Source organism: Rhinichthys klamathensis, unplaced genomic scaffold (genome assembly GCF_029890125.1).
Source record: "Rhinichthys klamathensis goyatoka isolate OS25496 unplaced genomic scaffold, OSU_Roscu_1.1 h1tg000104l_1, whole genome shotgun sequence".
Classification (NCBI taxonomy): domain Eukaryota; kingdom Metazoa; phylum Chordata; class Actinopteri; order Cypriniformes; family Leuciscidae; genus Rhinichthys; species Rhinichthys klamathensis.
In genome coordinates, this window is record NW_026606643.1 from 1,856,626 (window position 1) to 1,882,985 (window position 26,360).

Below are 26,360 nucleotides of genomic sequence, written 5' to 3' on the forward strand. Positions count from 1 at the left end.
GGGCGATTTTGGATTCAGCCCTTGTTTTGAGACACTGCTTATGATTTATGGGGATTAAAAAAAGAGGATTGGGTGGATTTTTACCATTATAGGGTGGTTGTGCACACACACTCGACGCACATTTATGTTCAAACACCATGTAAAAGTGAATTTTGCATTATAGGTCCCCTTTAAAATAATTTATTGGCAAAGTGATTGTAATCAACATTATGCTATAATTGCGATTATAAGATCCATTATGCGATTGAGCAAGTGTTGCACATTCCTTCAAAGTCAGGTACATTCTTGTCTGACAACCTTTCATAAGCATCATTCTGGCCAGTTTTGTGCCGATACTCCCCCTCACGGTCTGTGTTTACAGTGAATAGTGAAATCACACCCCAGCTAAGTGCAGCCGCTAGGGCTAGCGCAGAGATAAACCGACCCCTTCCTTCAGAAAACTGCTGTGCCTCAAAACGGCTCATATCTTATCAAAGCCTGAATTTGAACATATACCAAAGCAGTGCTCAAAGACAGATTAGCAACATGTCGCTCTTGAGCTTGGTCAGACCTCTTTTGTTTTCCTTTATTTGACAGCGGCTGAGGTTAAAAGGTTGTGGACAAACGCAGACTGTTAGGCTCAGAACTTAAAGTCCAACCAATAGTTGGTACACCATTTCCCCCTCTTCAGTCTGGTTTCCCCTATATAGACGGTTCCCATTAGCAGCTATGCAAAAACATTCACAGCACACAGACATGCATTGTCAGGGCAAGAAGCACATGTGACTGAAAACAACACTTTTAATAGGGGCCAGGCCATGCCCCTACCTCTCATGGGACCCTTTATGACAAAAACAGATCTGCTATACAGTCGCCCACCATCAACGCCGGCCCCAGCCAAATCAAATGTCCTCTGTTTTGGGGCCGCTATTGACTGAAACACTGCCACTCATTGTTTCTCCTGATGTTTGCACTGTGGTACAACAAAGCTGTGTCCTTTGAGCAAGACATCTTGGGTCGGTTTTGGGCCATGAGTGTACAAAGCTTTGGACAAATGTGATTGTTTGAAGCTCATCATGTGACGCCCCCACACTCATTTCCAATGCATACGATCCCTTCATCCAGACGTGATGAAACGCATGTGCCTGGAACACTCATAAACTTCATAAACATGTTAAATATGCTACTTTCCACAACGCTTCACTCCTTTTTGTATTTTCCCGTAGTGCGCATAAAAACCTTTTTAAAGACCTTGGCCAGAGGCCAAAATTAAAATTCACAGATTGCCAAATGCTTTTGGCAAATAAATAAAAGTTGCAAGGTAGCTGCATGGTAACTATCTAGCATATTATGCTGCGAGTGCAACCCGATCTCATGAGAAAACAGAACTATTTTACAAGGTGGTAATTTCGTACAATGTGATTTGATTTTCAGAAAAAAACGTAAGTATGAAGGTCCACCTCTAATCTTAACCCTCAGTTTGGCGAAAGCAGATCACAAGAAAACGTACAACTGAGATTGTAAGAATTCACATGAATTTGCACCAATTAGCCAAAGCATAAAATAGTTAGAAAGTGGCGAGTGACACAATGGACTGCATCGTTTGTTGTTTGTCAATTATTCCATTGTCATATGGACACAATTGGGTTAGGTTTAGGGGTGGACCTTTATGCTTGCTTACATTATTTTTTCCCAAAAATGTTACGTTTCCATACGAATCACATTGTATAAATTCATATGAAGTTGCCACCTCATAAAATAGTTACATTTTCTCATAAGATCTGGCTGCCCTCACAGTATAATATTCCAGTTAAGACACCACAGAGCTAACTTGCAAGTAACTTTTATTTGAGGCTGAAATGTTCTTGCTCTGTTGCCCCTAGACTTTCTAAAGTTGAGTAGCGTTGCTTATATATAGACATATAACTAATTGAGCTTTCAGTGATGCTCAGTGGTTTATTGAGATAATGTGACTTCAGACGAAGATAAGAGGAAAAACTCTGACCTTGACTGATTTAGTAATTAGTCATAATGCAGAACGACTTCAACCTGATAACCCGATGCTGTGTCTCCTAATTCATTCTCATAAAGCTTTGTCTCACTTCTTCACCTCACACTCTGTCACAATCTTCACAACCTGTCATAATTAAAATCTTCTAAGCGCTATTACTTACAGTAAAGGGCCTCTATCTCTTTGATCCAGTACTTAGGCTGGACGTGACTCAAGCACTTGTCCCCTGGAAGGCCTAGTATCTTGTCATAGCAAAAAGAACGGAAATTAAGCAGAATTTGTGATAGAGAGGGCATAAAGGAATGTAATAATAGGTTGTACTGGTAACCAGGCATGGCCTTAAAGAAAAAGTTCACACACAAATCATAATTCTGTTATCATTTACCCTCATGCCATTCCAAACCTGTATATTTTTGTTGTTGTTGTTGGTCTTCATGGAGCAAAAAAGGAGAAATTTAGCAGAGTGTTCACGTTGCTCTTTTCCATACAATGATGTGAATGGGGAGGAAAAAGCCAAAAAACATGATAAAAGTCATTATTCACTGATATTCTTGTCTGTTGCAGCTCTCAAATCTCATTATTGTTCACATATATTGTTGCATCAAGATGTATCATGCCAAGTTTGACATCAATAATGGGAAATTGCATTCAAAATGTACATTTGTTTTATGGAGTCCTGTACATTACACACTCCAAAAAATGATATGTTGGCTTTACTTAACTTTTTTATGTAAACAGGTTCCACCGGTTCCACATAACTATGTTTCGTTAAACAAACATAATATGTTCATGTAACTTCAACATCATGGAATTTGGTCATTTTAAGCGACCCAATTAAACTCTGAGCTAATGAGTTAATTAAGTGAATAATTGAGTGATGATTGAGCATTATTGAAGACACCTGATGTTAACAAGCAGAATCTCTGAAGGAGAAAACCGTAATGTTTAAGTCACCATTATGGAGATAAGTATTTGTTTTAGTTGGGCTCTTGACCATTAACTTATTAACTTTAGATTTTGTTTGGTTGCTGTACATGAGTTATAACAGCCGGATGAACAATAAACAAAGGTCATCTGATGGTGTTGTTTGTGAATTAACATAATCATTATTTCACAATCATTTGACCTCAATCACTGAACTTATATTGAACCCAATTTCTGAGTTAAGTTTTCCTTAATGTCATTGTAGAGCATACTACTTTTAGGCTTTTCAATGAAATTCAAATGATCAAATCAAGAAATAAAAAATAAACTTCTTAAAAAATATGTTGAGTAGGCCACACAGACATCAAGAATCAGCATATGAATCTCAGCAATGGTGACAAACAGATCATAAGCTCATTATTTATTCATGCAGCAATGCATGATGGGAGCCATGAATGAGTTTTGATTGGTGGCACCCAGAATGCACTGCAACATGCTTTATAATTGTCACCATTGTTGAGATTCACAGGCTGATTCTTGATGTCTGTGTGCCTTCTCAAAATATTTTTTAGGAAGTTTCTTTTTTATTTATTGATTTGATCATTTGAATTTCATTGAAAAGTCTAAAAATCAGTGGTGGACGAAGTACACATACCATGTACTTGAGTAAAAGTAAAGATACTCAAGGTAAAATATTACTCAAGTAAAAGTAGAAGTGCTGCCTTTAAACATTCACTTGAGTAAAAGTACAAAAGTATTTGCCTTCAAATGTACTTCAGTATCCAAGTACTTTGATTTTTTTATGGCTATAATGTCCTATTATAATTTGTCACAAGACTCTTGCTTAACTCAGTCTAAGTGAAGACTAATGTCACTCTTGGCACACCAATCTATTAATGAAATGACATTAATTAGTCTGATATATATATATACTGTGTATATATATATATATATTTGAATTGAATTAATTTTTTGTGTGTTTAATTTTGGAGGGAAGGGGACTGTTCCCATAAATAAAACAAATAAAACATTTACAGTATTTACTTTATATATTTTTCTCCAGCGCCTATGGTCATAATTATTAACATCTTAATGTTATGATACATTCACATAAACCTGCACAACGCCATTAAATATATATATATATATATATATATATATATATATATATATATATATATATATATACACACACACACACACACACACACATAGCCTATATATATATATATATATATTCTATGTTATGGGAGCAGCCAATTTCCCTCCAAAATTAAACACATAAACGTATTAATGCAGTGTTTCTGCTAGGCTACTCCCCAGAAAAAAAAGCTATTATATGCAAGTCATTTTAGTGGCAACGTAAGCAGTACATAATGTGTCAATACTTACCGATAATTGCTGCAATAATAGCTGCTGCTCTCTGTCCCGCTTAAAATCATTGTCAACGCGATTTGTTTGAAACTATTGAGAGCTACACGAATAACGTGACCGCGCGGCGGAGAGATCTACTGTCACAACCATCTATGTTCGCAACTCTCGGCACTGGTTCGCGCTTAGTAGATACCGCCAAGGCAAGTTCAAAACAAAGGGCGCGCGCTGTACTGTGATTGGTGGCTCGTTTGACCAGTTACGTTTTTATCCACTCATAAATAAAAAGGAACGACTGATTTTGAAAATGTAGTAGAGTAAAAAGTAAGATATTTGACTTTGAAATGTAGTGGAGTTAAAGTAAAAGTCTCCCAAAATTTAAATACTTGAGTAAAGTACAGATACGCAAAAAAGCTACTTAAGTACAGTAACGAATTACATTTACTTCGTTACTGTCCACCACTGCTAAAAATAGTATGCTCTACAATGACAATGCTGCTATTATTCGAAAGGTTAACTTAACTCAGAAATTCGGATTAATATAAGTTCAGTGACTCAGGTCAAATGATTATGAAATAATGATTATGTTAAAACACAACCAACACCATCAGATGACCTTTGTTTATTGTTCATCCGGCTGTTATAACTCATGTACAGCAACCAAACAAAATTCAAAGTTAATGTTCAAGAGCCCAACTAAAACAAATACTTATCTCCATAATGGTGACTTAAACATTACGGTTTTCTCCTTCAGAGATTCTGCTTGTTAACATCAGGTGTCTTCAATAATGCTCAATCATCACTCAGTTATTCACTTAATTAACTCATTAGCTCAGAGTTTAATTGGGTCGCTTAAAATGACCAAATTCCATGATGTTGAAGTTACATGAACATATTATGTTTGTTTAACGAAACATAGTTATGTGGAACCGGTGGAACCTGTTTACATAAAAAAGTTAAGTAAAGCCAACATATCATTTTTTTGAGTGCATGCAGGTTAGGAATTTGTTCATCTGATTTAATAATTCAATTTAAATTAAAAAGATAACCATGATTTACCTTAAACGAGGGATCAGTTTGATAAGTCGTGACTCGTGGACATGATTTAAATATAACAAGGGAACAAATTAATAAAACGTTGCCACAAATGAATAAGTCGTGGGATTGAAATCTTAATTTATGGGCCCAAATTATTTCATGACAAAAAATTGTTGATTTGAGACCTGTCAGAGAAGAGTATTTTGAATACTCCTGTCTTTCCTCACACAAATCTATTGTATGGCGTCAGAAGATTTTGAAAAGAGTCATTTGGGCTGGGTCCATGATTGTTTTTTTGGGGGGTCTTTTTTTTTTAACATTGACAGCCCGTGGTCACCATTCACTGTCATTATTTGGACAAGACATCCTGCCTAACATCTCCTTTTAGTGAACCACAACATTAGGGTGAGTAAATGATTTTTGGATGAATATTACTCTAAAATATTATAATGATGCTATTTGGGCCACATCGTCTTGCATAATGCAAGGCTTTAAATGCAGCATGCTGGATATCTCTCAGTCTGCGACCTACATCTAACTTGTTTCTGACGTAGGCAGGTTCCTGTACACCACCAATGAGTCAGAACTCCAAAAAGAGAACGCTGATTCCTGTCTGAGCTGGAACACTGTACGTTAGCCATCGTTTGTGCAATGTCCGTCTCAAATCTCAGAAAACACTCAGAAAAAACCCAGTGACTGTTACATCTCACTTCCATCTGATGCTGTTTCAGTTTTTGTCATTTCTGTTTTTCAAAATCAACCTGGTTTGGTTTATCCTTTTTCGTTCATTGATAGATGTTTCAGAGGCATTCAAACCAGAAATTATTAGCATTTGGGAAGCTGACGTCAAAGTCACCAGAAGAGCTACCTGACTCAACGAGACTGACAAGATAACTTTCCAGGAAAATTGTGAGTATTTGAATCATTCGTAGATTTAGGATTCGTATTTAGGAAATGAGCAGGCAGATTTACAGCATTTACTGGAACAGCATTTACTTCCAAGATTATAATTTTGTTTTATACTATACTATTTTTTTTAATCAAAGTTACATCAAAGTCTCATCAAGTCTCAATACAAAATTTAATTAAAATTTCTTTTTAATTCTGCTCATATTATTTTGTTCGGATAGTAAGTCATTAAATCTTCAGTAAAAACACCAAGTGTATTGATGCTAAAATGTATCAAGGAGCAGCTTTAATTAAAAATTAGATGACTTGTCACTTCAGGCCAATTAGCGGACCAAGTTTCAAGCATGATAAGGGGTAATTACCCAATCACAGCAACACGCCTCCTTTCACGTGACTTTTTTTTGGAGGATGTGCCTCACTTGGCCCCTTGGTCAAAATGTCTGTGGTATCAGACTAGAATAGTGATTAGGTCAGTTGAGTCCGAGTGTGTGTAACAATACATGTTGATTGAATGACCACGACAGTGTTAATCAGTCAGTGTTAACCACATGCTATAGTCACAGAGTTCCACAAGTGCATTAGCTCATGCCTAGTTCTGTATTTGATTGATTTTATGTTTTATGTATAAATCATTAAAGAAAGCAGTCCTTTTATTGCTTCATGGCTCTGGCACTAGCGCAGTGTCGAATGTGTTGCATCAGAATCATTAGCTGTAATTGTTGTTACAACTGTGGCAATCTTTAAAAGCTGACAAGTCATGCTGGGTGTGTGTGCTGCTTCTGGGGCATTAGCGTTCCTCATGGGTTTAGTGTACCTTCTGTGTTGAAAGTTCATATTGTGACATCCGTGTGTTCATAATGAGCCATCCCTGACATTGAAATTATTGTTTGCACTGCCACTTTGAAAAACTTAATTTTCTAACATTTGCCATTTGCCACAAGGGGCTCTGTAGTGTTAAAGGTGCAGTAAGCGATTTCTGAGAAATGCTGTTAAAAGTGGATTAAACTAAGCAGCACAATACACTTGTAGCCAATCAGCAGTAGTGAGCTCCATGATGGGGGAGGAGAGAGAGTGAGCAAGAGGGAGATTTGAAGAAAGACTGTAGAAAGAGAGATGGCTGAGAGACATTACAAAAGAGAAAAGGTCAGAGGAATGTCACTTCGGGTCAGAGGTCACTTTTCTGGCCCTACGGCCATTACCGGAAGCCAGCGATTATAGTTTATAAAGTTATAGGTATGGATAATTTTCCTTACAACACCACATCGCTTCGCTTCAGAAGGCCTTTATTAACCCCCTGGAGCCAAATGGATTACTTTTATGATGGATGGATGCACTTTTTTTGGCTTCAATATCTACCATTCACTCCCATTCACTTCATAAAGCTTGGAAGAGCCAGGATATTTTTTAATATAACTCCGATTGTGTTTGGCTGAAAGAAGAAAGTCATATACACCAAAGATGGCTTGAGCATGAGTAAATTATGGGATAATTTTCATTTTTGGGCAAATTAATCCTTTAAGAGATGCGCTACAAATGAAAACAATATAGTCTGAAGCTAAAAAAAATCAGTGTCTGCGGCTGCGCCCATCATACACTTCCTGATTTCCTGCAAAATCGGTCAACTCTGACTACTCAAAATCTTAAGGCTCTTTCTTTTGGCTACTAGAGGTGACTTGTCCAGACGGCAAATCAGTGCAAAAATCTGTACAAAAGTCATGTGTGTTTCAGCCTTCCTAATTTTGGTCATGTTCTTCTAATAAAACAACAAAAAGACTTAGAAACTTACTACAATTGTAAGCAATATAGTCAAGATTCGCCTCGTGAAGGAACACATACTGGCTGTATGAACAGAATATCACAATGGAGATTGTTCATACATGTTTGTTGGTGTTTTCAGATCATCAGCAGAGAGATCATGTGTGCATGGTTGCCAGGTTGGATAGATTAAGTAAAACACTGAGCAGAAAATGTAGAAAGAATAAACAAAAATCAGCACACTGCCACTACTGCTCCCAAAAATCAATTTATTAAAATGTGCAACGTTTCAACCCGAATGCCTGACGTTGCAAATTTGAATAAGTATATTTTTGGGAGCAGTAGATTTTTGTTTATTCTTTAGTGAAGTGCTTTATCTGATTGTGCACCTGCCTAAAGTTTTTGGATGTATAAACATAGTAGAGCATACTATTTGGAATTCAGAAAATGTATAAATTCCACAGAAAAAAACCCCTCTGATTTGGGGATTTAAACATCGGGCAACCTCAAGCATGTAAACTTGTAGAAGCTTGTTACCAATGAAAGATAATGAAAATGTAAAAAAAAAAAAAAAACATTTTATATATATATATATATATATATATATATATATATACCGTATATATATATATATATATATATATATATATATATATATATTCGTTTTTTGAATGTTTTTTTTTTGTAAAAAAAATAAATAAATAATAATGATAAAAAAAATCCCACGCTGAAGGTATTTTCTTGTTTTTTTCTACAATATAAAATACATCAGAAATACCTGCTTGGGATCAAAGTTTTAAAGCTTTAACTTTTTTTGTTGATAAGCCACTTAATGGGACTCCAGAGGTTGCCGGAACATTAAACGTCATCGTGCTGAACAAGTAAACTCATCTACTCACTAGTCCATTTTCACAATCGCACTCTTGCAAACTATACTAACAAAATTCTTCAGGGGAAATGTTTTTAAACAAAGAATGAAGGAGTTGTCAGAAACTTAGTTATGGTGATGTTGATGTCGTGCGACTATGTGGTGTAGTTCGTTTATAGCCAATGTTTAGCTTTTGACTCTTGGTGATTGTATTTACACTTCAAAATTCATAAAGGTTTTGTTCATTTGTGACGATTATCATGAAAATAAATATGAAAATCACAAAAACCCAATATGATTTGTCCATTAGCTTTTGGATTATTGCAGACAACAATCTCTGTGACCAACAAAAGTTTATGATACTTACATTTTGTTGGTCACAGACATTTGTTGTCTGCAATAATCCAAAAGCTAATGGAAAAATCATATTGGGTTTTGGTCGAGGGAACCAGGGTGATGTGAACTTCCAGGGTTGGCCTACAAAACTACATCATCCCTGGAGCGCTCTATAACCAGTGGGCCAATATTGCAGACTTAATATATGCTTAATTAATCGAGAGAAGCAAATCATGATCACAATTAAAATACAGTCCTAGTTATGAGGCCTATATGCTCTTCATTTTATTTCCATCACTCTATTAGAGAAACAATTCAACTGAAAAACATTGTACATGTGATCTTTCTATAAAAGCTACTTATCTGCACTCACTTGTAAAGTGGACTGCGCTGGAATTCTCAAGAACAATTAAATGGCTGATTTGAGTCATGCGTGTTCCATCAAACGCTCTGACGTCACACGGTGCAACTCAAGAATTCTCCACTGGCCAAATTGAAACCCTGTGTCTTCAATCCAAAGACGAGAAACAAAAGAAGCAAAAAATGAACAGCATAACAGGAAATTCTCCCCAACGGCACTTAAAAACGATTCCAACAGCGGTTGTGAGGCATCACAAATTCCCCTCTGATACACATCTCCTGAAACAATGATTGTTCTTGTGACGGATGGTTGAAACCAAGAGGACAAATTAAGGGAAATGGTATCTGATTTTAACATCGTTCGGTGAATTGTATGATTGTTCACTGTTGTCAATGTGATCAAAGGCTGCATCTGTTCTGGTTGGTGTGTGGTCTCAATTGCCCACTGACACAGTAACCCAGGACTCTTCCTGTTGTAGCTCAATAGTCAAAATGACACCTATCCTGATGCACGATTTGAGAAGTAGCTTAGCATGGAGTGGATTAATAGCTGTAGAATTTATATCAGACACATTAATGCTTTAGCATTTTGTACTTGTACATTTGACACAACAAATATCAGCAGTCGTTTCCCCTCAGGAATGCTCAGCCACTTCGCTCTCTCAAGTGAATGTGGTTTCCTTTTCCATGATGCCTTATTAATAATGCAGAAAGATGAGATGTGCTAAGATTAATGAGTCTATATTTCATTGAGCTGGGATACTGTATGGTTTCTGTATAACTATTCTCAGATTATTCTGCACTGTAATCAGTTAGTGTCTGTAACTGGGGCATGAGTCATTGTGGAGGAAAGACAGCGGTGTGATATATTGACAGCAAACCTCCCTCAATAGTGTGCCAAAATACCAAAGGGACGGAGGGTGGGTGGAGGGGGGAAAGGGACTGACGTCAAGCCGTCCACAACACAGGGCTGAACTCTCTGGGGCATTTTACTTTATATAGGGGAGGGGAAAGGGCATAAGTTTGTTATTGTTTGTGTGAACAAATATTGCATATTTGGTTGGGTGTATTTTTGTAGATTATATTTGACTCAATTTCTTTTCATAAGCACTTTTCCTTTAAAATTCGCATCATAATGTGAAAACAAATCTCATTTTTCATCATAATGTCTTCTCAGTCATTAGAGCATGACACTCGCAATGCCAAGGTCATGGGTTTGATTCCCAGGGAAAGCAAGAACTGATAAAAAATGTGTACTTGGAATGCAATGTTAGTCGCTTTGGATAGAAGCATCTGCTAAATGCATGAATGTAATGCAAAGTAAATAAACAAAATAGATTTATATTGATTACATTTATAAACAACAGTAATGAGATTTTTTTCACATTGCGAAATATATGGAGAATTAAAAATCATTTTTTGTAGACATGATTTAATTTTTTTTAAATCACAATTAATTAAAATCAAATCAATGCAACAATTATAAACTGTTAGACATAGTCATACTTACACTTTTACCTAACAAATAGCAGAGTCAACAGTGTAACAGAGTACTGTATTTCCATTTGAAACCCATTTTACTTCCATAATGTGGCATATTTCTGAGTGAAATAGGATATTTAATTAGAAAAAAATGTGACTCTGGGAAATATCAATTTATGCATTGTTTTATGCAATTGATTTGATTCACCAACAGGAAAACAGCTGCTGAATTTAACTCAGTTCATAATTGATTAACTTTGCAACATCAACGCCGTTATTGAATGAAATTTAAACAACATTGAACTAAAATGACACTAGTATCTTCTGTAGAGCTACTTAAAACTGAAATTGAATTTGTTTTATAATTTATACATTTGACAGAATTAACCGTTTTTCCTGTTTATTAATGTGAAGCTTCTTTGAAACTATCTGTATTGTCTGAAGGGCTATATAGATGTGACTTGACTTTGAATTGAGCAAAAACATAAAGATCCCAAGACGTTCTTTCAAATCTGTGCATCATCATACAATAACCATAGTATGCTTCACTTAATTTGACACAGGTTTCCTGCTCTGTGAAATGTATGTGATATTTGTCAGACATATATGAGTTGGGCCAAGATTGTATCCCAGAGAGTTACAACTGGCAGGCAGCCTTACATAACACAAGCATTCATCAATAAGACAGAGATGCCATTGCGTGTTATATAACAATCTATTTTTATTGCACAAAGCTGGGTTTGTTCTGGGGAAAGGGAGTAGTCAGTAGTGGCCAGGGTCACATGGGTGACCAACTCAATAAAAAATATGACCTCAATGTTCCTCAAAATGCGTTCATCTGACAGGTACACAGACATTCATTTGTTTCAGACTTTCCTTTCCCTAAACTTTTTCAGTTTCTCCAGTGGAACAGTCAGTATCAACAAAGCATGTGTCTGTGCCAGCCGAATTTGTCCCCCTGCGCTCAAGTCAACATAAAATCAAAATTTAGACATTTTATGATTCAATCAATTCCCAAACGGAAAAAAAGCTCCTCCCTAGGCGACGTTGACCGCTAAAGCTCCTCCCGAGGTGACGACGTCCGCTAAAGCTTCTCCCGAGGCGAAGTCGACCGCTACAGCTCCTCCTGAGGCTACGTCGACCACTAAAGCTCCTCCCGAGGTGACGACGTCCGCTAAAGCTCCTCCCGAGGCGAAGTCGACCGCTACAGCTCCTCCCGAGGTGACGACGTCGACCGCTAAAGCTCCTCCTGAGGCGCCGTCGACCGCTAAAGCTCCTCCCGAGGCGACGACGTCCGCTAAAGCTCCTCCCGAGGCGAAGTCGACCACTAAAGCTCCTCCCGAGGCGAAGTCGACCGCTAAAGCTCCTCCTGAGGCGCCGTCGACCGCTAAAGCTCCTCCCGAGGTGACAGACCGCTAAAGCTCCTCCCGAGGCGACGACGTCCGCTAAAGCTCCTCCCGAGGCGAAGTCGACCACTAAAGCTCCTCCCGAGGCGAAGTCGACCGCTAAAGCTCCTCCTGAGGCGCCGTCGACCGCTAAAGCTCCTCCCGAGGTGACAGACCCCTAAAGCTCCTCCTGAGGCGACGTCGACCGCTAAAGCTCCTCCCGAGGCGACGACGTCCGCTAAAGCTCCTCCCGAGGCGAAGTCGACCACTAAAGCTCCTCCCGAGGCGAAGTCGACCGCTAAAGCTCCTCCCGAGGCGACGTCGACCGCTAAAGCTCCTCCCGAGGCGACGTCCCCTTAAGCTCCTCCCGAGGCGAAGTCGCCTGCTAAAGCTCCTCCCGAGGCGACGTCCCCTTAAGCTCCTCCCGAGGCGAAGTCGACCGCTAAAGCTCCTCCCGAGGCGACGTCCCCTTAAGCTCCTCCCGAGGCGAAGTCGACCGCTAAAGCTCCTCCCGAGGCGACGTTGACCACTAAAGCTCCTCCCGAGGCGACGTCCCCTTAAGCTCCTCCCGAGGCGACGTCGACCGCTAAAGCTCCTCCCGAGGCGACGTCCCCTTAAGCTCCTCCCGAGGCGAAGTCGACCGCTAAAGCTCCTCCCGAGGCGACGTTGACCACTAAAGCTCCTCCCGAGGCGACGTCCCCTTAAGCTCCTCCCGAGGCAACGTCGACCGCTAAAGCTCCTCCCGAGGCGACGTCGACCGCTAAAGCTCCTCCCGAGGCGACGTCGACCACTAAAGCTCCTTCCGAGGCGACGTCCGCTAAAGCTCCTCCCGAGGCGAAGTCGACCGCTAAAGCTCCTCCCGAGGCGACGTCGACCGTTAAAGCTCCTCCCGAGGTGACGTCGACCGCTAAAGCTCCTCCCGAGGTGACGTCGACCGCTAAAGCTCCTCCTGAGGCGACGTCCGCTAAAGCTCCTCCTGAGGCGACGTCCGCTAAAGCTCCTCCCGAGGTGACGTCGACCCCTAAAGCTCCTCCCGAGGTGACGTCGACCGCTAAAGCTCCTCCCGAGGTGACGTCGACCGCTAAAGCTCCTCCTGAGGCGACGTCCGCTAAAGCTCCTCCCGAGATGACATCGACCGCTAAAGCTCCTCCCGAGGCGACGTCGACCGCTAAAGCTCCTCCCGAGGCGACGGTGTCCGCTAAAGCTCCTCCCGAGGCGACATCGACCGCTAAAGCTCCTCCTGAGGCGACGTCGACCCCTAAAGCTCCTCCCGAGGCGACATCGACCGCTAAAGCTCCTCCTGAGGCGACGTCGACCCCTAAAGCTCCTCCTGAGGCGACGTCGACCCCTAAAGCTCCTCCCGAGGTGACAGACCGCTAAAGCTCCTCCCGAGGCGACGTCGACCGCTAAAGCTCCTCCCGAGGCGACGTCGACCGCTAAAGCTCCTCCCGAGGCGACGGCGTCCGCTAAAGCTCCTCCCGAGGCAACGTCGACCACTAAAGCTCCTCCCGAGGCGACGTCGACCGCTAAAGCTCCTCCCGAGGCGACGGCGTCCGCTAAAGCTCCTCCCGAGGCGACGTCGACCCCTAAAGCTCCTCCCTGGCTCCCCGATCTGCCTCAGTCTCCAGTCCTGCTTCTTCTTCTCCATGGGCCTGGCCCTCCATCCCTCCCCCTGATCCACCTCCACTCCATCACCCTCCTATACTTTTGTTTGTTTTTGGAGCATCTGGAATCCGCTCATGTGGGGGGCTCTATCATGATCTCTGTGTTTGTCTTTGGACTTTTGTTTCACTTCCTGTCTCATGTGCCATAGTTGTAGTTTTGTAGTTTTTCATCATGATTTGTCCTTGATTGTTTCCACAGTTGCTCCAACCATGTTCCAACCACAGTCAAATGCTTCGTTCCTGAATGAATCAGCTGTCTGAACAAATCAATTGAATGAATGACTCACTCATTAACAGTGACTTGCCTCTTCTGTGCCACCACCTCTGCATTGCAAAGGCATATTTGTTGATACTGAGTTCATTTTATTGGTAACAGCCCGGTAGTGTCTTATTATCCTAATTGAAGTTATTGATTAAATATAAGAATTTGACATACAAGATGAAACACATTCAATTAGGTTAGAAAAAAAATTACCATAAAAGGTCAAAATCTATTTAAAATTATTGGAAAAGTTCATTTCTGTCACTTCTGCTAACAAACTACTGCACACAATATGAAGAATATAAAAAGTTAAGAGTCTGCTGTCCTTAACTTGCCAAGTTACCAGCACAATAACACACTAAATAAACATTGTCTAACTATCATTATTAACAAAATGCCATAAAATATCGAGAGATCATTTTTGTCAGTATCGCACAGCACACCCCTATGAGAGTGTAAGATTATATAAGAAAATGGGTTGTGTTAAACTAGTTGTGTTAATTTTCTCGTTCATATCATAAAACTGCAAAACGCAAACATATTTCACAATAGTATGACACTGAGCTTTCCTCCTATGTGCAGCTTTTTGAATAATCTATATAATTATGAGTGCATTAATATCAGGAAATATGCGGGGCTGACAGCAGCTGATCTCTGGAGGCGAAAGGGAGCCGCTGGGGTCAGATTACCTCAGTGCTCATGAGAAAACATGAGTCTGACTTAACCGTGAGACCTCTGTCATTCTCCATTCACTCACACATTCGGTCACAGCCTTAGCATCAGCCTTATACACAGAACCAAGCATCGCAAGCATAATATTTTGGTTTCTAGGTTACTGTTTTGACTGATACTTACGTCAAGCAACTGTTATTTTAGACATCCAAGCAGGGTCTTGTTACGAAAGCGGAAGTGGTGAAACAAGACTTGGCCGGGCACATTCTATTTCTCAACCATTCCAGCTGTCATCCTTCGTCTCAAACAGCCATTAAATTTAGCAGAATAATCAACTATCATAAATATACTCCAATTGCCTCAAGTAATTATCTAAAATGGTATTAGCTCTAAAATCACCGTTTGACTGATGTAATGCTGAATTGGAAGAAATGCAGAAATGAGATCAAGCATACTTTGAATATTTATGGCACTTTCCACAAACAAGGAACAAAATAGAGCCCTTTTTTCAAATATCTTCAAATACTGCATGAGCTGTTTTATTTTCTATTCATTTTACATTTATATTTAGGCTATGCATTTGGCAGATGCTTTTATCCGAAGTGACATAAATTGCATTCAAGCTATTCATTTCTTCAATTCAACCCCTGGGAATCAAACCCATGACCTTGGCCAGAGATGGTTTTATTAATGGGAGATAGCAGGGTCCACGGCTCTACCGTTGGAGAAAGCGTAATGTCATCTGGATCACTTGTGTCTTGATAATCAATCACATTACAGCCTTGACGTCACTGAATTTCTTTCAGAGCTGTGCGACACTCAGTCACTGTTTGCGTATTTTTAATCCAGGGGCTATGAAACTCTGCTAACCCTGTTAGCGCTGTTAACCCTGTAATGCGGTGCCAAACTTGTACAGTATGAAATGATGGGGTGTTAGAATGTTACATCTAGATGCTTAGCAATCGACAACCAATCACGTGCCTCATATTCACCTGCTTTAGACAGTCCCGGAAACACTGCGCATTGTTTATAAAAAGCAACTTCAGAGAAAAAAATGTCAAATGCTGACAGAAAAATTGCAGTGAAGAAGAGACCTTTCATTCATACCTTTATAGTCCGAAACATCCATTCGGTATTAACTTGATAGTAAAGTCGGCTATAATACGAGGATGCACAATGCTAAAGCCTTTATGTAAACATCTTGCGTGCGGTGTTCGTGCAGTCAGTAACACTGACACCACAAATATGCAAATAAGGATGTTAACCCTGTGTTTAGGAATGTACAGTGTGAAATGATATTTTATGAAATCCCAGGATTACTGTTAACCCCAGATAAATTATGATCATTGTGAAACATGAAGCAAAATAACCCAGGATGCCATTTACCCGGGGTTTAGAAATACGCAGGGTACACTATTTCAAGTGTGAAAAGCCCTAATAAGGGCTAGCTAGTCCTCCCCCCCCCCCCCCCCCCCCCCCCCCCCCCCCCATTAAACTGTCTCTTATAAATAAATAAAAATAAAAATGATTATTTTTTCTTAAAATAACTTGGGTAACAGGGTTAAAGGTTAAGCCATATTAGTGCAGTCGACAATATTTGTAGTAATTGAGAAATTTGAATAAGATCATTTACTTGTCTTCCCATCATGCTGCAGAAAGTGATGTCACTTCCACGTGATGCCCCTTCTTGGGTTTCACAATGTTAGGGAATGTTAAGTGTTTTGTAAATCATGTGGTAACAAGAAGTCGGATACAGCTAAAAAAGAATATTTTTTTGTAAGACAAAATAGGTTACAGTTAAAACTTTTATATAAAATGAATGTCAGTTATTACATACAGTCACTGGATATACATACTAACTGGATTTCATTAGAAAGCGTAACTATTTTACATTGTGGTAAATTGGTGATTAGTTTGTTTAAATGTGTACAATTTAATTAGTAAAATGTTAGAATTTAGAAAGAATTGGGCATCATACAAAAACATATGAATGAAATGGTATGAATTCTTATGAATTTGTGAAAACATAAAATAGTTATGATTTGTCATGAGTCTGTTGGAAGGCCTCAAGTCCTCCGAGGTCAGACGGGCCAAAATGACTCTTTAAGGGCAAATATATGATGTTTTATAAACTTGCTTCTTATTCTGTGTTAAACGAACATAAGACAATTGTTTATTTAAAATAATGATAATAGTTCTCCCACTAAAAAAAGTTAGGGGTTGGTGTCTCTAAGGCTTTAAAAAATGTCATCGGACAAAAAAAAGTGTCCTGTATTCGGAGTGCAAACTCAGAACCACCAGCTGAACTTGAACTAGTTTGACGTCATTTTTGAAACATCTTTTGAACATCATCCTGTCCCTCCATATATCTTCCTTTGTGTGCGTTGTATTTTGCTGTGTCTTTTCCCTGTCAAATCTTGCCACACATATTTGTGCAATAATCTTTCTAAGAGCAGGATTCTGTCTGTGACAGATCTTGGAGATGTATTCTCTCTCTATGCGATCAGTCTAGGAAATGTAATCTCTCAGCCGAAACTAGGCCATGGCGTGATTTCACATTTGTTACACCGCCAATAGCACACGGCCTGTCACAAAGAGCATCCATTTATTATGCTGTCCCTCAGGCACTTCTGTTTTAGCAGATCACCTTTAGAGCTCATCTACTCCCCTTGAAAGCACATATTTCATTATGAATTGTTTTAGGGGTCACATCATATTAAGGACCCTTTTATCCATATATTGTTTGCTGGGATGCGTTTAATAATGGATGGCATGATACATTGAAATGGTGTCAGACTGAAGAACGAGGTGTTATGCAAGGAAGTGAAAAAAAAAAAAGACTGGTAGGGATTTTGGTATGGTTAACTGTGAGTGTTTGACTAAAACGGATTGAATTTTAAAATGTAGTATCTTTAAAAATAAACTTGATGTATTATTATTTTTTATAATTTATTTTTTTTACAGCATTTGAAGAAATCACCATTAATTACATTTCTACGTTTTATCCATTTAAAAAAAGAAGAAGATAAAAATAGCCTAAAATGAAAATTATTTCATCATTTACTCCCAATGGTGTTGGTCTTCTGTGCACGACTGTGGGTTCATGACACTATTAGCGGCGACTTTGACTCGCCCAGAAATAAGCACACAAGGTGTGAGAAATAAAGATGAATAAAAACGCAACATGAAATACAACCCATGTACCCTCTTCTCTGAGGTGAATATATCTGCTGTGCTCGTCGCAACAAGTCGTTATCATGTTCACATCTGTCAACTGTCATTCTGACTGTCATCAGACAACTGGAGTTTCGGTCCGGAGATATTTATCTCGGTGAAGAAGTAGATACTTTTTTGAGATTTCTAGGAGTTTTATTAATCTTGATTTCTCACAACTTGCAATAGAGTGTCTATTCTATTACCACGCTAATAGAGTGTACGTGCAGACATGCATAGAAAATCAACAGCTAAAGTCAGGATTTTGGTTTATTAATGCATTAAATTTCGGTTTGTTTTTCCATCAAACCCTGTTGTAGCCTATACCCCAGAACACTTGGAAATATATGAAGCGTGTCACACGGGATCATTCTGTGATACTTATGCATATTTTTAAAAGCTTAATTCTGGTCACTATTCACTCCCATTATACGAACAAGTGTGAGCGAAACATTTAAAAAAAAAATGTGTCCTTTCGGGGTCCGAAAAGTAAAGAACGGCATTAGAACACCAGGGCGAGTAAAGTATGACTTCATTTTCATTTTTAGGGTAACTATGCCTTTAATGGGGTTGCTAAACATAATATAATTAATATATTTTATTTATTTATTAATCTGTGTTAAATGAAATTTAAAAAAATATATCTGACATATAAAATGTGTTGGTAAAAAAAAAAAAGTATATCATTTTTTTAAATGGTGGGGCCAGTAAAAATGTCTAGGTAAAAATACTGACCCAACTGGGCCAGCCGAAAATACTCTTATTGTTGAGCCCTGCTGTATATATTATAAACCGTTTTCTAAAGGGGTTTGTTGCATTTAGTACATTGGAATGAGTTGGAGTAAAGCACCTGTTGGTCTGAGCCAGTTATTTTCCACCATGACAGTAAATAAGCAGTCCACCTGCTATCAGTTAGCTCAGTGGTTGAGGCTTGGGAAAAGGGAGAGTAAAATGGGCGGTACCTTTTGCTTCAGGGAAGGACATTCATCTCACATCTGTTTCCGTTTCACACCCTGCTTGCCTCTGCTTGTGTGCGTATGTGTGGATGTTTCTATTTGAGAACAAATGTGTTTGTGGGCTTTGTGTGCTGGATCACCTCCTTGGCAGACCTGAATCTATGGTCGCAGAGAGATGCAGATGACAAAGGAGTGCGTGATGGGACAGGTTTACCATGGAGAAGGTTAGATTTTAGATAGATATATACCACGATTTGAGGTGTGTGTGAGTGTATATGAGAAAGCAGAAGTGTGTAGCAAATGTAAATTGTAGTGCTAACAGAGGCTGACTGTGATAATTACCATGTCTGTTCATCTTTTGCTTGAGTGTACTCAGTTATTTGAAAGCAATTTGGTGAGATGTTTGAGTTTGTGATGAGTGCTCATGTAAATTTGTTTATTCTGCATGTGTAATTCAAGTATTTTTGTTTGTTGAAAAGCAAGTCAACAAGTCAAAGTCAAAAATAAATCAAAATGGACCCTATTACTTTCATAATAAGGTTACTGAAACAGTTTGTCTTTGTATAAAACAACTTTGATTTTTTGTCTCATAATCAAGGCCATGTAGCTACAGTAACCTATTTTTACAGTATACTTTATTTTAGGGCACTGCTGTAAGTAAAGCAGCCTTTTTCTTAAATTTTATTCCAGTCAACATTAATGTAATTCAAGTTACAGCAATAATAACAAATAACGATAGAAGTGTAATCATTGGGATGCATTTAGGAGCTCTTGTTGGAGAACTTTACCTTCAGCTTGCGTGCCCTGGTCAAAAAGTCTCCTCAAAAGTGGGTGCCAGCAGTGTTTCATTCAGGTCTGACTCCATCCTGGAATGCAATGCCCACTTCTCACAATCCAATCAATTCCTTTTGGACAAAATAAAGTCTTAGATTTTGTCTCATTGTATATTCTGATTTACTCAGAAATGTCACATTTACAAAGGTAAAACTTGGTTGTGAATGCATGTATCATGTATGCATGCATCATAACATTAAGTTAAGAAAGTGAAGAACTGTAAAGTGATTCAGGTTTAATTTTGTGAGAGCATCATCCAGTCAAGAAGGTTTAACATCTCTCTCTGATGGAAACTTCTTAGAATTCTCCTATTTACTTGCCCTCCTTTCGGTTTCATGATTACTAATGTCTCTTTTTTTTTTTACCTGCAGGAACGTGGGCCTTTAGCTGCCTCACTGGCGTATGTAAGCAGGACGATCTAGTACGCAGTCGCCTAAAACAGTCCACAAGAACAAAGGTCTGACATTCCATCGGTCGCATAGTGTCTGAAGAAAATTAAAGGAAGTAGGAGTTGTCTACAGATGAATCAGCCACAGAAACACAGGGAAGCACACTGGACGCCATGAGGGAGGAGAGTGAAGGAATTTTACGATTACGACTTTCTCTCGATGAACATTGACAAGTCCACTTAAAGCCCGCTGTGCTCAGGGGAGAGAGTCCCCTGATATGAACCCCAAGTCCTTGGGATCTCAAAGGCAAATGCCCTTATGCCAGGGCCTGAGTTGGTCTTCCACCATGTCATGGTAGCATTGTACGCCAAAAATCAACCCTTGGAAAAAAAATCATAAACTGTAGACTTGAACAATGCAAGTTGTCTAACACCAATCTGACACAGGTGTCCAGAAAAAGCTTCCTCTAGTCTCCTCTCAACTATATCAACATATATTTTTTACATTGCATACTTTTTACCTCTCTCACTCCCTGGGATTACTAGCTCAAGTCCAGGTGCAGTCAACCATGGGGTGCCGGCAGAGTTCGGAGGAGAAGGAGGCCGCCCGGCGCTCACGGCGTATCGATCGACATCTCCGCTCAGAAAGCCAGCGGCAGCGGCGTGAGATCAAACTTCTGCTGCTCGGCACTAGCAACTCTGGCAAGAGCACCATTGTGAAGCAGATGAAGATCATCCACAGTGGAGGCTTCAACCTGGAGGCATGCAAGGAATACAAGCCCCTCATCCTCTACAACGCCATCGACTCACTCACCCGCATCATCCGTGCCCTCGCCACCTTGAAGATCGACTTCCACAACCCCGATCGAGCTTACGACGCAGTGCAACTCTTTGCCCTCACCGGGCCTGCTGAGAGCAAGGGCGAGATCACACCAGAGCTCCAGGGGGTGATGAAGCGCTTGTGGGCCGATCCAGGGGTCCAGGAGTGTTTCTGCCGCTCCAATGAGTACCATCTAGAGGACAATACTGCCTATTATCTAAACGACCTGGACCGCATTTCTGCGCCAGAGTTCATCCCAACCGTTGAGGACATTCTGCGCTCTCGTGACATGACCACTGGCATTGTTGAGAACAAATTCACCTTCAAGGAGCTCACCTTCAAAATGGTGGATGTGGGTGGCCAGCGTTCAGAAAGGAAGAAGTGGATCCACTGTTTTGAGGGTGTGACTGCCATTATATTCTGTGTGGAGCTCAGTGGCTATGACCTCAAGCTTTATGAAGACAACCAGACGGTAAGGAGAGCCCAATTTTGTATTCGGGTCATTGGTGCGGCGAGATAATGCAAGAACACATGAAACCAATGTTATCTGCAATGGGCTACATACATCTTTACAATAAATTCATCCTGTCCGTGGCACTGACAGACAAGTGCTTTTTATCTTTTCACTTCCACATTTCCTGTAGCACAGAAACTTTCAGTTACATTAAAGCTATTTAGAGAACTAACAGTACCCTGCTAACGACCATTATAGCTTGTTGTGTTTTAAACACTGATATTATTACCAGTTGGGGACTAAACTAGCTTAACCATCAAGACTGATGGGGACCCTCAACCATCAAGCCCTGATGAGGACACTATACTGTCAAAAGAGCACCGTCCTTGTGGTCATTAAAAATCCCAGGATGTCCTTCGGAAAAAAAGAGTAGGGGTTTAACTCCGGCATTCTGGCCAAATTTGTCCATTGGCCTCTGTCCATCATGGCCTCCTAATCATCCCCATATATACTGATTGGCTTCATCTCTCTGTCTTATCTCCACCAATAAGCTGGTGTGTGGTGGGCGTTCTGGCGCAATATGGCTGCCGTCGCATCATCCAAGTGGATGCTGCACATTGGTGGTGGTTGAGGAGATTCTCCCTTCCATATGTGAAGCGCTTTGAGTACCCAGAAAAGCGCTATATAAATGTAACTAATTATTTGTATTATTATTAAGACTACTTTGGTCTAGTTTCATCAGAAAGACAATGCTGGGCGACCAGCCTTGCCAATGCTAGGTGGTTTACCATCTTAACCAGTCTAGGCTGTATTGTCGGTCGTAGCAGCTCTCCCAGCCTGTTGAAGCTGGTTTGTTGGCTGGTCTTAGAGGGGTTTTGGGCCCTTATCAGAGGGTCAGACTGGGAGATCACCTGGCCTCCCAACTAAACACTAGCTTGACCAGTGGTGCGTTTCCTGTTCAACGACATAACTCCCTGCCTAACTACCATAGTATGATGCATAGTTGGAGAATTAACTAGCAAGTCATAACCGTTTCCCAAAACCATAGTAACTCTTTCCAACCATACTAACAAGAAACTATGCTTCTAACTGCAGGTTGTGAGCTGTAAGCAACTTTGTGATGCAGTTTGCAAATGTACGTTGGTTTTGGGAAACACTTAGGCCTTGTCTACACGGACACGGGTATTTTTATAACCGTGACTTTTTTTTACGCGGTTCGTCCACACGGAAACGCAGTATCAGGACACTGAAACCGAAAATTTTTTAAAACCCCTTGCCAGGGTGAGGATTTTCAGAAACGCCGTTTACAATGTTGTCGTGTAGACAGTAAAATCAGGGTTTTTGCCTTGCGACGTCAGAGTGTGCGCCGTTATCCGCCTACCGGAACCTGTAATAACTTTTTGTTAGGCTTCTGATTGGCCAACGTGGCTTTACGGTTAGGGTTATATCGCCGCCTGCTGGTGTGGCATGCTCTTGACAGCGCTTGTTTTTGCGTTTTCATGTGGACGGGATTTTTTTTTAAACGCAGGAGGAAAAACTCCGGTTATAAAAATACCCGTGTCCGTGTGGACAAGGCCTTAATCGTTGAACTATTTTGGTAATTACTGAACTTGCGACCATAATTAGTTGGCTAACAATGTATTTGGTAAATGCATCCCAGACTGGGAGACCACGGCAAATTAGCTTAGGCTTTTTTTAAGCAAGGTGGACAACCATTGAAATCCATGCTTGCATAAGCTGGTCTTTTCAGCAGCCTCCCCATGAATTAATTACAAATTATATTTACAGAGTAAACCTGATTGTAATTGCCTCTGACGTTAATTAAAGGTGTGTTTGTGTTAAGACCACTAATCTATATAAATGACTGGATTACTCATGATGACATCATAAAAAGTGAAGCCACCACACCGTCATATTGGTATTCCCTAGTGTTCCATCACATTCTATTGAATTAATAGGAAATCATCTGATTTTAATGAGACAACATACACTAACGAGTCAGCGTTTTTATATCTGAAGTCTCCCTGTACATTCTTACAACGCAAACGGGCTAAACTTTTAATTGGTTATTGGTTATTAAGTCGGGAATTTCCCTTCATGCTTAATATTTCCTGCACATATGCGTGCATAAAGAAATCTGTGTCGGCTTTTAAAGCTGCTTTGAAACAGTCCATATTGTTAAAAGCGGTATATAAATGAAGGTGACTTGACTTTAATTGTCGGCAGTGTGGAGTAGACACACCGCTCTTAAACATTTATATATATCGCTTATCCTGCCCGAAAAGAACATAAACATTACCGATAAAGTTCGAAGTATCAATTAATGTACATAGCCTACATATATCTTTAAAACTAATCATGTGCGACTGATACGGTGCAAATCGGGTGATTTTAGATCAATGTTTTGGCTGCAAGTCAATGATGCCCTCTGTCGTTAGGGAATCGTAAGATGGCCGCTCGAACACTTCCGGTGGCTTCACCGCCTGATGGCAGTTTAGAACGCAACGAGCAATCCAGTCATTTATATAGATCCGCGATCAAGATTTGGAATTAACTTTTATAAACAGTCGCCTAACTGCATATACACTCACCGGCCACTTTATTAGGTACACCTGTCCAACTGCTCGTTAACACTTAATTTCTAAGCAGCCAATCACATGGCGGCAACTCAGTGCATTTAGGCATGTAGACATGGTCAAGACAATCTCCTGCAGTTCAAACCGAGCATCAGTATGGGGAAGAAAGTTGATTTGAGTGACTTTGAACGTGGCATGATTGTTGGTGCCAGAAGGGCTGGTCTGAGTATTTCAGAAACTGCTAATCTACTGGGATTTTCACGCACAACCATCTCTAGGGTTTACAGAGAATGGTCCGAAAAAGAAAAAACATCCAGTGAGCGGCAGTTCTGTGGGCGGAAATGCCTTGTTGATGCCAGAGGTCAGAGGAGAATGGCCAGACTGGTTCGAGCTGATAGAAGGGCAACAGTGACTGAAATAACCACTCGTTACAACCGAGGTATGCAGCAAAGCATTTGTGAAGCCACAACACGCACAACCTTGAGGCGGATGGGCTACAACAGCAGAAGACTCCACCGGGTACCACTCATCTCCACTACAAATAGGAAAAAGAGGCTACAATTTGCAAGAGCTCACCAAAATTGAACAGTTGAAGACTGGAAAAATGTTGCCTGGTCTGATGAGTCTCGATTTCTGTTGAGACATTCAGATGTTAGAGTCAGAATTTGGCGTAAACAGAATGAGAACATGGAACCATCATGCCTTGTTACCACTGTGCAGGCTGGTGGTGGTGGTGTAATGGTGTGGGGGATGTTTTCCTGGCACACTTTAGGCCCCTTAGTGCCAATTGGGCATCGTTTAAATGCCACGGCCTACCTGAGCATTGTTTCTGACCATGTCCATCCCTTTATGGTCACCATGTACCCATCCTCTGATGGCTACTTCCACCATGTCACAAAGCTCTAATCATTTCAAATTGGTTTCTTGAACATGACAATGAGTTCACTGTACTAAAATGGCCTCCACAGTCACCAGATCTCAACCCAATAGAGCATCTTTGGGATGTGGTGGAACGGGAGATTCGCATCATGGATGTGCAGCCGACAAATCTGCGGCAACTGTGTGATGCCATCATGTCAATATGGACCAGACTCCCTGAGGAATGCTTCCAGCACCTTGTTGAATCTATGCCACGAAGAATTGAGGCAGTTCTGAAGGCAAAAGGGGGTCCAACCCGTTACTAGCATGGGCTACCTAATAAAGTGGCCGGTGAGTGTATTTTGCTAAAGCTAATTGCTTATCAGTGAGTTCAAAGACTGCATAGGCTACCTATGTGCGCTACATTAAACCTTTTCCCTCGACTCACAACAAGAACTTCCAAGTAGTGCATTAGCCTGGAATATCAATTAGCGTTGGGGAGTTAAAAATAAAGGTGTTCTGCGAGTCTTGTGGGGAGGGGAGGGGAGGGGGGATGTACAAAAGTGATAATTGAGTTCACAGTGCAAGGTGTCAGGGTGTACCCGCGAGAATTATCAGATTTAGCACTGGGGAAAATCACTGATGTGATGGGGGTCAGAGAAGTTTTGTGTGTCTTCTGCTGGAAAGTTTGAAACAAAAAGGAAGTAACAAATCAAAGAGGAAGTGAGGAAAGTGAAGCAAGGAGTTAGTGTCTGGCTAGGGGAGTGGCGAAAAGGAATATGTTGAAGGGGGAAGGGCGGACCTCCTCCAGTTGCTTTGCCATCTTATCTAGTTGAAAACCATCGCAGCAGTTAGAGATAGCCTGAGGTCATCTTCAAATCTAATGTATTAGCTCTAGCCGCACCTGTTTACAAGGTGTGTTGCTCATTTTCATGCTAGATTTGGATCAAATATTTTCTTTGGCTTTAAAGTCAACATGATATCAAAATGTATTGTTCTTTCATAACACAAGTTCCTGCTTTTACAGTATTCTGAATGATACTTCGATTAGCTTTAGGGTTTGAATATACTGAATATCCTGTTTCAGAAATATGTTATATTACGGAAGTAAAATAGCTGGCCAATGTCATTTAAATGTTGATTTTAAGAGAGACAGTGAATAAATATGATCCATCAGGTCCCCCGGCTCATAAGACAGATGTTGTTGCTATGTACGTTTTTTTTTTCTCCTTGACCATCTAGGAA

The 26,360-nt window shown here is 40.3% G+C and overlaps 1 protein-coding gene across 3 annotated transcripts in view; it reads left to right on the forward strand.

Annotated features, from left to right (window-relative positions):
• gnaz (guanine nucleotide binding protein (G protein), alpha z polypeptide) overlaps positions 1-26,360 on the forward strand; it is a 47,895-nt gene that overhangs the window by 10,716 nt on the left and 10,819 nt on the right. Inside the window, exons 1-2 of one of the 3 annotated variants that reach the window (XM_056253309.1) lie at positions 6,126-6,232; positions 20,391-21,699. In XM_056253309.1, coding sequence (XP_056109284.1) covers positions 20,977-21,699 — 723 coding nt within the window. In that variant the 5' untranslated portion in view covers positions 6,126-6,232; positions 20,391-20,976. Of the gene's footprint in view, positions 1-6,125; positions 6,233-19,273; positions 19,410-20,390; positions 21,700-26,360 lie in introns of those variants that run through there. The other 2 variants (XM_056253308.1, XM_056253306.1) reach the window with 2 other exon arrangements.